Source organism: Limulus polyphemus, unplaced genomic scaffold, assembly GCF_000517525.1.
Source record: "Limulus polyphemus unplaced genomic scaffold, Limulus_polyphemus-2.1.2 Scaffold11, whole genome shotgun sequence".
Lineage (NCBI taxonomy): Eukaryota > Metazoa > Arthropoda > Merostomata > Xiphosura > Limulidae > Limulus > Limulus polyphemus.
Window position 1 is genome coordinate 1,681,741 of NW_013665621.1, and position 14,473 is coordinate 1,696,213.

Genomic DNA, 14,473 nt, shown 5'->3' on the forward strand with positions numbered 1-14,473 from the left:
CCAACTCATAAAATAAAACTAATTATTGCCTCTTTCATAACTTTCCAAATCGTCAAATAAAACTAATTATTGCCTCTTTCATAACTTTCCAAATCGTCAAATAAAACTAACTATTACCTCTTTCAAAAACTTCTAAATCATCACAAAAAATATTCATTTTTAATGCACATGGTCTAATACTGCAACAAAAAATACTAAATTTACACGAATAGGCATCATGCCTAATGTTCATTGTTCTCTCTTTCTGAACACACACATATCTATATATGTATATCTTTGTGTGTGTCATCTATCTTCACAGAATTTAAGTAGTTATGTTTCAGTCACATAACTAATAATATGTAGTTCGTAAATCATAGCCCCTCGACGGCTCAGGGGTAAGTTTAAGAGCTTATATCCCTAATACTCACGGTTCTATACGATTGATAAACGCAACGCAGATAACCAGTTGTGTAGCTTTGCTCTTAAAGACAAACGAAACAAATCCTATGATATGAAATCATTTCAAAGCATTAAAACATCATTTTTACCAAATAAACACACACACACACACATATATATATATATGTGTGTGTGTGCATTTAAAAACACCTTTGCTAATAATACATTGTTTGTTTTTCTGGATATTCGCGCAGAGCTATTCAAGAAATATCTACTTCAGTTGTCCTTAATTTTGAACTCTTGTCTAACAAAATTGTGGGAATGGAACAATTTTTTATAACACACCTACGGCCCCAAAGTACTGTTATATAGTACGACACGCTAACCACTCCTGGAATTACATCCAGAGGTTTGTGGCGGTTCGTGTGCAAACTTAAACTTGTTATCAGAAGTAAGGTCGTTAAATTTTGCCCCCCCCCCCTCCCGTGGCACAGCGGTATGCCTACGGACTTGCAACGCTAGAATCCGGGTTTCGATACCCGTGGTGGGCAGAGCATAGATGGTAAATTGTGTTGCTTTGTGCTTAACTTCAAACAAACAAACAAACTGTTAATTTTTATCACACCAAACAACCAACAAGCCCGAAACAAAACGGGATAGATATGGACCGCGAGATTTTAATTTTAAAACAATTCCACGTGTAGTAAATGGTTTACTACGAAACTTGTTATCAGAAGTAAGTTCCATTAAATTTTATTACATTAACAACCAGCAAGTCCGAAATAAAAGGGGATAGATACAGACTGCGAGATCGGACGCGAAATTTTGATTTTAAAACAATTCCACGTGTAGTAAATGGTTTACTACAAAATGGCAATGATTAAAAAAATAATTGTATTTACATCGAATACGCCAATTAAAACATACGTATTCTGTGTAACTTGTAAAGAAGTTATCTTCTGTTGAAAGATCTTACTGATTTGTTAACCAATCAGAGTCATCATTACATCCGGACGTATCGTTTGTCAGTAAAAAAGTCGCAAGGATTGTTATCTTGTGTTGAAAGCTCTTACTGATTTGTTAACCAATCAGAGTCATCATTAGATTGAGGCATGTCGTTTGTTCGTAAAATAGAACGAAACTACAACAGGAAATAGTTTAAGGGTTATTGGCGAGAGAAATGTTTTTCCATTTGAGATTTATCCACTCTTGATCCCACTTTATTAGAAGAATAAAAATATAAAACATGCACATATTATATATGTATAATTTCAAGAAAAAGGGAGTTTTTTTTTAATTTTCCAATTACGAATTAAACATTTTTCTGAAATCAATGTGCATTTTCGACAATAATTCAAAGCTTAATACCACTGTTCATAATTTATTATATGCTCAACAAAGAGGTTCGATTTAACCTTTCTGGAAATAGGCTTAACATGCGTAATTTGGATAACTTTTAGTAATAAATAACGAAAAACTTCTTAAATTAAAACTGGTTTATCAGCTTTAGTATTCCTCAGATGGCAGTCTGACACAGCTCAAAATAACTGATGACGTCATAATATATTCTGAGCTTTGTTTAAGTTGAACTTATCCAAAACATTTTATTTAAAGATGTATCAAGAAAATATCACTTGGTATTGAGGTACGGCCTTAATGCACCAGAAGCACTTGTAACTGCAAGAAACCCCACATTTATATAATTATTACATCGGATTTTATGGCATAAATTAAAGGAAAAACTTCCCCCAATGGGTCCCCGATATGCACGTGGACTTATAACGCTAAAAGCCGGGTTTCCAAACTCGTGGTGGGCACAGAACAGATAGCCCATTGTGTAGCGTTTTTGCGTAACTTCAAACAATCAATTAAAGGAAATGACAAAAATCAAAACTTGTTCTCTGGCTACAATTACAGAAAACACAAAAAAAGACATTAAATTTCGTAACGTATATTATTCAACTTTTGATGTTTATTCCTTAACTCAAGTTCGTCAGCAGTTTTTGTTTTCTTAATGCTAGGCTACACGCAATGGGTTATCTGCATTCTACCCATCGCGGGGAATCGAACCATGGATTTCACCGTTGTAAATCCGTAAATTGACTGCTGACTCACTGGGCAACTCCGAAAGTCATACAGTCATATTAGTGGTCGCCTTACAATAATTCTTAATTAATAAATACCATTGTGGACACATGTACTTTCTTATTTAAACTTGAACTATTCTTATTCACCCTATAAAAAAATACAGTAAAATTAGAAATGGGGGGCTAAAAAAAATGCTAAGGCCGGTCCTGTTGATATTATGCAGCTTACAAAGAAAAAAAAAGATGGTTTGAGCAAATCTGAATAAATTTCGTTAAATTTTGTAACGTCAAATATTGAGTATTGTGAGATACTTAGCAGATGTATTTATTTAGGTGTACGAGGTGTCAGCACCCTCTGTACGAATAAACATTTTTAATCTGGTACCTTCCAAAAGAAATATTCAAACGTTTAGTAAGATTTGTTTAGATAAGAATGGAAACGTGATGTTTCGTAAGAAAGCATGAGTTGATATAAGACATCCCATTCCTTTCCAGAAAATTAACAAATTATCCCTCTAAATCTCAAACTTAAGATGTTGGTTCGTGACGTTTACCTTGTTCTTTGAATATACAATGACCTAACGTGATTTTAAATATTTGCCTTCTTTCAAAAATTCTTCTTCTACTGTATATATATATATATGCGTAAACAATATATTAACCAAAGATTTCAATACAGTACCAAATACACTTCAGTGAAGGACATCTTAACATTTTATATACGTATATACTAACATATTACATACGCATATCTATTTACATCTATACATATACATCTTTTTTCCTTTTATTTCAATTAAGCCATCCAACTATTAATTTGGGGCGTTAGTATATTTCCATTTTAATAAAATTGTTATTCTGTCAAATAACAACTACGATATGTATACATCTGGCTTTTGTTTTGTTATATAAACATCACACACACAGCTGGAATGGGAATGAATTAGTCATGATACGAAATGGTGAAATAAGGAAGACTAAAGTCCATTGTAATGGACATAAGAATTGCCATTGTCTTTAAACAGGATTGAGTTATTGCTCAACAGGAATTGAATTTGTTTTCAACACAGTGTTCTCATCGAAAGGAGAAAAGGGATTTGTAAAATACGGGGTCAGCGGTGAATATGAACCAAGTCTAATTGTAGCAGTGTTTGGTGGAAATTGAAAGTGTGTCGTTGTTCGAGGAGAGTAATGGGGACTTGTTAGGGAGAATGGACTTAGAGGGCTCCATATCGGTAAAGGTATCAAGGAGTTCTTTCCTTGTGGTAAATATGGACTGGCGAAAGTGACTATAGGTGTTTGCAAAGAAGCAAAACTACTCAAAGACAGCTTCGCATTGCTTGATGGGACAGTCAATATGGGTGGTGGTTTTGGTTTTGATTTAGAAGTTGTAACAGCAGGTGAAACCACTATAAATGAAGATGTAGCTGGAGCAACAGATATCGGTGAGGATACAGAAGACGACCTGGAATCTGTATCAATTTCAACTTTCATTCGTTTAGATGCTGGCTCAAAAGAAATCTTGCTTTCAATATTATCCTTACTGTGATCTATCTTCGAATATTCATCGTTTTCGTTCGACTTCTTCACTTCATCTTCATTTAACACTGCCATGTGCAGGACTGGAGAATTTCGATTCAAAGATGTAACGCTAGGCACTTGAAGAACAGAAGAGGATCTCTTAACTTTAGAATCGTCGTTTTTCTTTTCATTGTTTTCTCTTAAGTCTAACGGAACTGCCTGTTGGTAAGAAGCGATAATTTTAGCTTCAGAAGTAGACATCGTATATGGAATGAAGGGCGCCCTCTGGAAAATAATTCCGCTTGTTTTTGTAATGTTCTCCATCTTTACACGGAACGGAATTTTGTTTTCAGTCTTCACTATTTCAGGGAACGATACAAAACGATAAACAAATTTCTGCCCTAATACTTTTTTAATTATATTTTTGTCATAATAGTATCTCAAGGCACGGCTTAGCTTGTCGTAATTCATATTCAATTTGTTCTTCCGCAGTCCCCACATACGAGCCACCTCTTCTGCATTCACCAGTTTGAATTCACCTTCGTTATTTGTCCACGTTATGATGTGATTATACTTATTGCTCAGCAACAACTCCAACAGAAACTGCCACAAAGTGATATTCGTATCCATACCTACAGATAAAACGAACAAGAAATATTAGCAAATTGATAAAGATGATCCAATACTAAACTTAACCATAGATAAAATTTTATCAGCTGCGTCTAATAATAATAATAAAAACTGCCCATTCGCAAAAGTTAGTTTCATTGCATCTGTGTTGTTCTGGTTATACACACATGTATTATTATACGTTAGCCCCTGTGTATTGTTCTAGTTATATACTCATGTATTATTATACGTTATCCCCTGTGTATTGTTCTGGTTATATACTCATGTATTATTATACGTTATCCCCTGTGTATTGTTCTGGTTATATACTCTTGTATTATTATACCTTACCCCCTGTATGTTGTTCTGGTTATATACTCTTGTATTATTATACCTTATCCCCTGTATGTTGTTCTGGTTATATACTCATGTATCATTATGCGCTGTTCCCTGTGTATTGTTCTGGTTATATACTCATGTATCATTATACGTTATCCCCTGTATACTGTTCTGGTTATATACTCATGTATCATTATGCGCTGTTCCCTGTGCATTGTTCTGGTTATATACTCGTGTATTATTATACGTTATCCCCTGTATATTGTTCTGGTTATATACTCATGTATCATTATGCGCTGTTCCCTGTGTATTGTTCTGGTTATATACTCATGTATCATTATACGTTATCCCCTGTATATTGTTCTGGTTATATACTCATGTATCATTATACGCTGTTCCCTGTGTATTGTTCTGGTTATATACTCATGTATCATTATACGCTGACATCGCTAAATCTGATTTATTTTCTACGTTGTAAAATACCAGAGAACTAGTGAACTAAATACCGTTTCATAACAAATTGTTTTAAATTCGTTTGTGTCAACCATGGATATAATAATATAAACTGTGAAACAAATCTTTCTCCTATTTTATGAAAACATTTTTTCAGAAACAGAATCACAAATAAAAATATATACATTTTTAATTCACATAGAACATTTTTAACAATTCCTAAAATCCTGTAGTTGCTTAAGTTGTTTTAGACTTATATATTCACCCATCAAGCCATTTTAAACGTTACTTTACAAGTAATTTACCGTACCTTCAAATCACATCAGAACCAAATCATTACAAACGATTGTAAGAATAGTAGTAGTTTCTACCTAGTCATAACGACCTTTAAAATAATCAACAAAACTATGACCTTTCAAAATGTAAATCTACCGTCATAGCGAATGACATACAAATTTAACCAACTCTCGTAATGCGAGTAACAAGGTTCTTATTACAAGTCATGGAGTTGCAACAGTGTTCATCAATTAGGAAATGACGACAATCTTAAGGTACAGAAATTACCAGTAATTTTGTTATCTGTCTAACTATATTCCCAGTCGCCTGTTAACCAATATTCTAAAAGGAAATAAGCTATTACATCCATTAGCCTGCCCTAGCTTTCCGGCTCTGTAAAGCCTACTTGATCGCCGTGTTAGCAGTCTTTCTAACTTCAAAGGAACTGGAATTATCAAGTATTTTATTCATAAGATAGAATTAAAATTCAAATAGGTTTGATTAGTTAACTGAAGTTTAAAATATGAGTACGTTTTGTTTTTCAAAATACAAAGCGATTTAGGAAGGCCAACATTGGCAAGTAAATATAATATGTCATCCGATATCTATCTCATTCGTTAAGATCCTAAAAATACAGCATATTTCAAGAGAAGGTGATATTCAAAACAGAGGAGGGGAGCATAAACTACAACATATACTTACTTCAGAAGGTTTTTGTTGTTTGTTATTAAGCACAAAGCTACGCAAAGGGCTATCTGTGCTCTGCCCACCACGGGTATCGAAACCCAATTTCTAGCGGTATATGTCCGCAGACATACCACTGTGCCACTGAGTGGCTACTTTAGAAGAGTAGACACTTCACACAGTAGAAACTTTGGACTACTTTGTGGGAAGGATGGATTAGAGCATACTATGTTGTGACTTTATATTAAAAAGGAGTATAGATTTATTCACATTGACGGAAACTTTAATCTAATTTTAAAACAAGTTAGATACGGTATATAGAGGAATGGCAGCCCCAAAACACTAATTCTGCGAAATATTTGACCTCTGACTTCTTTAAAATCACAAAAAATGCGCAGCCTGTTTACTTCAGTGTTGGAGTTGTCGTAAGGTATCTTTGTGCCAAGTATCACCTGGATTTGTCGGCTGGTGAAAATATAGAAGTTTGAGATTTTTTTAAACTTGTGAAATAAAACAACAAGCACGTGTCTCAAATCTGTCCCATGTTGGTCAAAATATAGAAGAACGGCAGACCAAAAACCTGCGAATCTTTGACTCCTGTAAAAATCGCAAGAAAGGCCAAATCCCATATCTATCTATTTCATTCTGTGGGGTCTGTTGCGATGTATATTTGTGCAAAGCATCATACAGTTTGTTTATTTTGAATCTCGCGCAAAGCTACACGAGGGTTATCTGCGCTAGCCGTCCCTAATTTAGCAGTGAAAGACTAGAGGGAAGGCAGCTAGTCATCACCACCCACCACCAACTCTTGGGTTATTATGTTATCAACGAATAGTGGGATTGACCCTCACATTATAACGCACCCACGGCTGAAAGGGCAAGCGCGTTTGGTGGAACGGGGATTCGAACTCGCGACCTTCAGATTACGAGTTAAGCGCCCTAACCACCTAAATTGACCCATGTAAAATCGCAAGAAAGGACCAAATTCCAAATCTGTTTGTTTCAGTCTGAGGGAGTTGTCGTAGGGTATTTTTATTGAAGTTTTCCTCTGGATTGTTCTAAATATAAAGATATAGCAAATCGAAAAACCCTCATTTTGATAAGTATTTTGTTTTTATATATATATTTGAACCCTATCAAATCCAAAGAAAGGCACAAATCACTGTCTGCTTTGGTCTCCGAGGTCTCAAGGTACCTTTATGCCAAGTATAATATGAGTTAACGGAAACATAAGGGAGCAAACTGCAGGTTAAAATATGTTTTTTTGTAATGTCTGACCTTTGCACCCCCAAATCGAAATAATGGCCTAAATAGAAAAACATGAATGCATTGGACCAAAGTATGTGCCCTACAAGTTTAATGACATAAATATATAATGTAACTGTTGAAAGATAATAGAAACATGGTGAATACAATGTCTCACTCCATACGAGGGAAGATATAATTAGAACATGGCGAATACAATGTCTCACTCCGTACGGGGGAAGATATAATTAGAACATGGCGAATACAATGTCTCACTCCGTACGGGGGAAGATATAATTAGAACATGGCGAATACAATGTCTCACTCCATACGAGAGGAAGATATAATTACAACATCAACCTGGCAAGATTGTAACATGAAACTAATGGTAGTAATACAAACTGATAGAGTATGTAGTTTTTGTCTTGCATCCCTCGGTATCTTTAACTTTTAGTGTAGCTGGAAACTTCATACAAACTACTTTTTTTTTATAAGTAGCGACAGGGTATGATTTGATCGATTAAATTACAACAGAATAGCAGAACAACTGTTACTTTCCCTAACTTGCAGCATAAGCATGGAACCTACTTGAGCATTTAAAAACATAGTGATTAGAAATGAAAGAATTCTGAAGCTAGTGAAACCTTATAAATCATAGGAAAGCTTTTAAGTAATTAATTAAATAAATTACAATTTATTTGTCTTTTTTTTAAAAAAAGAGAATCATACCAAAATTGTACAAAAACAAATAAATATTCTCACCTTACAATATAAAACGAGGTGTGATAATCTTTTGAATTACACAGTCATACTAAACGCAGAGAAATCTCAATAAATATTCTCACCTTACAATATAAAACGAGGTGTGTTAATCTTTTGAATTACACAGTCATACTAAACACAGAGAAATCTCAATAAATATTCTCACCTTACAATATAAAACGAGGTGTGTTAATCTTTTGAATTACACAGTCATACTAAACGCAGAGAAATCTCAATTTTATCTTTGAAACTTCAAACGTCTGAAGCATAGATCTAAATATGTTCAGAGAAAATGCACCCAACCCATTTTATACATATATAAACCGGAACTTCTTAACACGCGAGCTAAGGCAACATTTTACCAGGTTTTTCATTATAAAACACGGGATTATAAAAAACGCGCGGCATTGTGCATTCACCTGTATGATTAATGAAACTAAACAAAGAACAAAAAATAGTTCTGTGTGAGTTTCAATGCAGTTTACGAAAGCGTTGTTAGTTTTGTATACGCTAAGATGTGAGTCAAGGTACTGTCAACATTGTGAGAGGCATATTCAGCTGAAGAATGTTCATTACACAGAACTGAGATGCAAACAAAACATAGTACGTGTCATTGTGAGCTAAGTCACGTGATTATTTAACCATGACGACGACTTCAATGTCTAATAAAAAAAACTGCTCCTTTACAAGTGTGACTTTTTATTCACTGTGTTTTGTTGTTTTGGTTAAATATTATCGTTACCCATACTCACATTACCAAATCTGCTTTATGTTCTACGTGTACGGCAAGCCATCAAGGCCATAACATATTGCTTTAAGACATTGATTGGCCAGCACTCATTATGTTGAGTCAATACACTTATCTTTGTAGTTAGTAGCCAACAGGACGATAACGTATTGACTCAACTCATTGTCGATGTTTGGCTACGTACTGGATCAACATGCTATGGCCCTAGAGGGCCGTAAGGTACTGAGTCAAAGCATTAGGTCAACACGTTATGCCCCAGTAAAACAGTAACCAACAAGGTCATAGCGTATTGTCTCAAAATATCCAATATTACTGTCGTAATTCACACTCGACTTCATATTTTAAGGATATTATATTTTATATATATACTTAATAATATGAGGCCTAGCAAATCTCATTGGCTATTTCGAATGCTTTGAATCAATACGTTATAATCCCATTGGCAACCCAATTACAGGGTCATAATGCTTTGATCCAATGCGTTACAATGACATCATGTGATTGAAAACTATGTTATCAGTTCCTTGTTCGGCAACGAGTTGAATCAATACGTTATAGCCCCGATTGTCTGCAATATACGTGTACCATTGTTTCATTATTACCACGGTTCATCTCAAGATTGTCCTTTATCGCGAATTTATTGAGCAACATCTAAATGTCGTTCTAATTATTCTCAAAGCATAAGAAACTTACTATTTGCGTAATCTTACTCAAGGTATCTAATATATGCATAGGAAGCTGACTTTAAACACCATTTTACACCCTTAATTACATTATTCTGAGTATGTAATATATGCATAAGAAGCTGACGTTCTACATTATTTTACACCATTAATTACTTGGGAATGTATTATCTAGATGCATAGGAACTGACCTCATTTGCAATTGTACATCATTAATTGTTCTGGATATCTAATACATTCATGTTAATCTATCTGCAACATTGTACACGTTTAATTTCATTTCATCGTTAAATTGTAGTATATAACGAACTTAAGCTTTGATGTTCAGATATAAACACATAATGAAATCTGCAAAATGCCACAGTTAGCCAGTCTCCATTTTTGCTTTGAAAATCGATAAATGACAGAAAAAAAACACATTTTAATCACCACAATAGCTGCCTACAGAGTAGGTGTGAAAATATAAGACGGTTATTAGCACCTTCATGATTCGTGTGTTAAAACGAGAAATAAAATCAATATTCTCTGTATTTTGAAAGAACTTCAGTGGCCGAAATTCATAATTCTCAAAAGTGAAACGTTTAGTTATATACGAGATACGTGTAAAGAAATTATTTTGGGTCATGGTCACTTAAAATATCCCTTTAAGAAAAACATTTGGCACTAATTTGTTTCTGTGAGCTGATAATTAACATCATAATAGTCATGAACATAATAACCACTTCTACACTCTTCCTATACTAAGAACCTTACAGTAGATCAGGTTAAAAACATAATATATAACCTGTCTACAGGAGTTGCCAAGCTACATTCTTACAGTCAAATATAAGAAACGACAATGTCACAAACTTATCTCGTTGCTAAAGCGAAGTCACGAGCTTTATTCACGAGTTCTAGATGTTAAGTAAACCTGCTCGTGACTATAACAGCAGTTGCTCTTGCGAATCCATTTGAAATAACATAAAGGATAAGATTTGTCCTTTGTCACATGAAAAAAGTTGGATAGCCCTTAGCTTCTGCAGACGACGAACTATTGGAGGGAAGGAAAACAAAAGGGTCAGAGAAGGATGTGGATGATAAGGAGGTTATAGTTATAGGTGATTCCTTAACAAGGCATGTGTATAGGATAGTCCGTGGGGTAAATAGTAAGAAAAGAATCAGATTATGTTACTCAGGGACACAGGTAGAGGATATAACGGACAGAGCAGGAGATATAATAAAAGGAGCTAGCAGAGATGCTGTTTTTGTGGTGCATGTAGGGAATAATGATGTAAGGAAAGGTAGGTCAGAGGAGCTAATTAATAAGTACAAGGGGTTGATAAAAGCATTTAAAGAAAAGGCCATAACTTCATTTTGTCAGGGATACTGCCCAGAATTAACTGTGGGAGTGAAGTTATAAGTTGACTACTAAAGCTAAATACTAGGCTTAGGTTAGTATGTAGGGATGAGCAGATTGGGCCAGGAAAAACTAAATGCAAAAAAGAAAATAAGAGACAGAGAAAAGTTTAGCATAGGAAATTAGTATAGAAGTAGTTAAAAGGATAGGCTTAATTGTTACTATTGTAATACTAGAAGTATAAGGAATAAAATAGATTACTTTAGAACACTGCTAGGAATGGAGGATTCTGATATAATAGGAACAACTGAAATATGGTTAAACGTAGATGATTTTGATGACAGAAATTTCTTTGAAATAAAGGGTTACAGGCTAGGGAAGTAGTGGCTTTATATGTAAAATGCGAGTTACATCCTGTTGAAGTTGAGAATATCAAAGATAATAGCAAGAAGAAAAAAGGCTTTTAGTAGGAATTTGTTACAGACCACCAAATGATACTGATGAAATTAGTGAGAAACTTTACAATTAGATTAAATTTCAGCTGTTAATGAAGTCATAATTATGGGTGATTTTAATTTCAGGCATATAGATTGGGAAATGATAGAGTCAAATCATCAGGGAGAAAGGTTTTTGGAAACTGTTCAAGATAGCTTTCTTCACCAATAAGTGATGGAACCTACTAGAAGCAATGCTATTTTAGATTTATTGTTAACTTCAAATACAGAAATGATTGAGAGGGTGGAAATTTGGGAACATCTGGGTGCAAGTGATTATTTCTCTTTTAGGTTCAATGTTTTGCTGCATAATGAGATAAGTAATAATGATATTTTGGTTACAAATGTTTAAAAATCAAATTTTGAAGGGATGCAACAAGCATTATCCAAATCGAAAAGAATTATCCATTGGAATTAGGCAACTGAGGTATTTGGAGACACTAATCAGATGTAGAAAATTTTTAAATATTCAAGGTAAACATATTCCTTATAGTGGTTGGAGATGGCTTGAATGGGTAATGAAGACAAACTTTAACATAAGTTTAACATAACAGCAAATGTACAACGTTTCGACAAGGTTTTGTTAAAGTTATATTAAAGTTTTTCTTCATTTCCCATTCAAGCCTTCTCCAACCATTATTAGTCTCAGCGTGGGTTCCTCATCATCGAACATTCCTTATAGAAAGAAACGGGTAGCTACAGATAAAAATCAGGTTGGCTCACAAAGAGTATAAAAGATAAAACTAAAGAAAAGCATTATAAATTTAAAAAAATTACTGGTATAACAAGAGATTTAGAAGATTATAGAAGACCAAGAAAGTTGGTGAAACAGGAAATTAGGACTATCAAAAAGAATGTATGAGAAACGTTTGTCTGAAAATTTAAAAATTAACAGTAAGGATTTCTTTAAATACATTAAGGGTAAACATAATGTTAGGATCCTTGAGGAATGATAAAAGAAGGCCTGAATCTGATAATTATGATATAGCTGGATTATTAAATTGTGTTTTCTCTTCAGTTTTTACAAACGAAGATTTAAGTAGTATTCCACATCTTGAACAGTTGACAGATGGAAACAAAATCAAACAAGATGACTGCATTAATTCTGGTTAAGAGAAAATTGAGAAATTTAAAGAATGATAAGACTCCTGGGCCAAAAAAAATATTTCCCCAAGGTTTTGAAGGAGGTTAAAGATTGGATATGTGAGGCATTTGCTACTATTTTATTTTTAGCCCTTGAATAGTAGGCAGGTACCAAAGGATTGGAAGTTAGCTAATGTAACTCCTATTTTCAAGGGAGGTGATAAAAATTGTCCCAGATATTACAGACCCATTAGTCTTACATCAGTTCTTGGAAAATTTTTGGAAAGTTTGATAAAAGATGCTTTGCAAAGTCATTTAACAAAGTTTAGAATGTTATTGGATAGTCAACATGGTTTCAATAAGGGAAAATCTTGTCTTACAAATCTTTTGACATTCTTTTAAAAGGTTATTCCTTATGTAGCTGAGGGTAAGTGTGTAGATTTCATGTATCTGGATTTTCAGAAAGTATTTAACAAGGTGCCACATAAAAGGATTATAAAAAAGATATCTATAGGTGTGGGGGGATAGGTTAGCAAATTGGATAGAAGAGAGGCTGGATGGAAGAAAGCAGAGGGTTGTTACAAATGGAGTTTAGTCAAACTGGATTAATGTCACAAGTGGGGTACCTTAGGGCTCAGTCTTAGGACCTTTGCTCTTTTTGATTTACATCAATGACATAGATGAAAAAATGGTCAATAAATTACATAAATTTGCAGATGATATTAAGGTCTTGGGTGTTGCTAACTATGAAGCGGATGCTGATGATTTACAAAATGGATTTAGATCATTAAGTAAGTTGGACAAATAAATGGCAAATGTGTTTTAATTATAATAGATGCAAGATACTGCAAGTTATCATAATTTGAATTATAAGTATAATTTGGATGAGAATAACTTTAACAGTGTCATGAAACAAAGGAATCTTGGTGTAATAGTTGCTCAGTCTCTAAAGCCATCCAAGCAGTGTGCTGTTGCTAGCGGTAGGGCAAATAGGATTTTAGGTTGCATCTACAGAAATATCGAATACAAGTCTAAAGAGGTTATAATTTCATTGTATAGGTCACTGGTTATGCCACATTTGGAATATTGTGCTCAGTCTTGGTCTCCTTACCTTAGGAAAGGCATTGAAGTTTTGGAAAGAGTTGGGTCATTAGAATGGTGCCTAGGATGAAGGGGTTGACTATGGGAAGAGGTTGAAATCTCTCAAACTGATTTCTCTGGAAAAAAGAAGAATTAGGGGGATATGATTGAGGTGTTTAAGATTGTAAAGGGAATTGATAGTGTTGATGCATCATCTTTATTTTTATACTTAACAGTGAGAATAGTAGGACTAGGGGACACAAGTATATATATTTTGGCAAGGTAGGAGTCATCTTCAGCTAAGACAGTTTTATTTTGCTAATAGGGTGGTTGGCCTTTGGATCGTGTAGAAGCAGTAAATTTAAGTGAGTATAAGAGAAAGCTTGATAAGTATATGAATGATAAGGGCTAGCTTTAAGATTTTTGAAAAATATATTTATTAATACTTTTAGTTTAGCTTAGAGGATGGAACAAGAGGTCCCATGTTGTCCCAAAATATAATGTTTACTGGATTGATCACTCTGGCTATACTTCCTGGACTTCTGGATTCACACAAGATGGTGTTCCAGACTAACAATATCTTGCATTATGCAATTAAATCACTAGTGGCTAATTCACTCAGAGCAACTAGTACTATCTAATAATGGCTGGAGACACCTGATGATGACAAAACGTTGTACATTTGCTGTTAT

General features: G+C 34.2%; 1 protein-coding gene across 7 annotated transcripts in view; it reads right to left on the bottom strand.

The window, feature by feature from the left end:
- Positions 1–580: 580 nt before the first annotated feature.
- LOC106478666 (ETS domain-containing protein Elk-3-like) overlaps positions 581–14,473 on the bottom strand; it is a 64,771-nt gene continuing 50,878 nt past the window's right edge. For 6 of the 7 annotated variants that reach the window (XM_013939225.2, XM_022382347.1, XM_022382358.1 and 3 more), the window contains one exon: positions 581–4,621. In XM_013939225.2, coding sequence (XP_013794679.1) covers positions 3,501–4,621 — 1,121 coding nt within the window. In that variant the 3' untranslated portion in view covers positions 581–3,500. Of the gene's footprint in view, positions 4,622–13,812; positions 13,919–14,473 lie in introns of all 7 variants that reach the window. The other variant, XM_022382364.1, reaches the window with a different exon arrangement.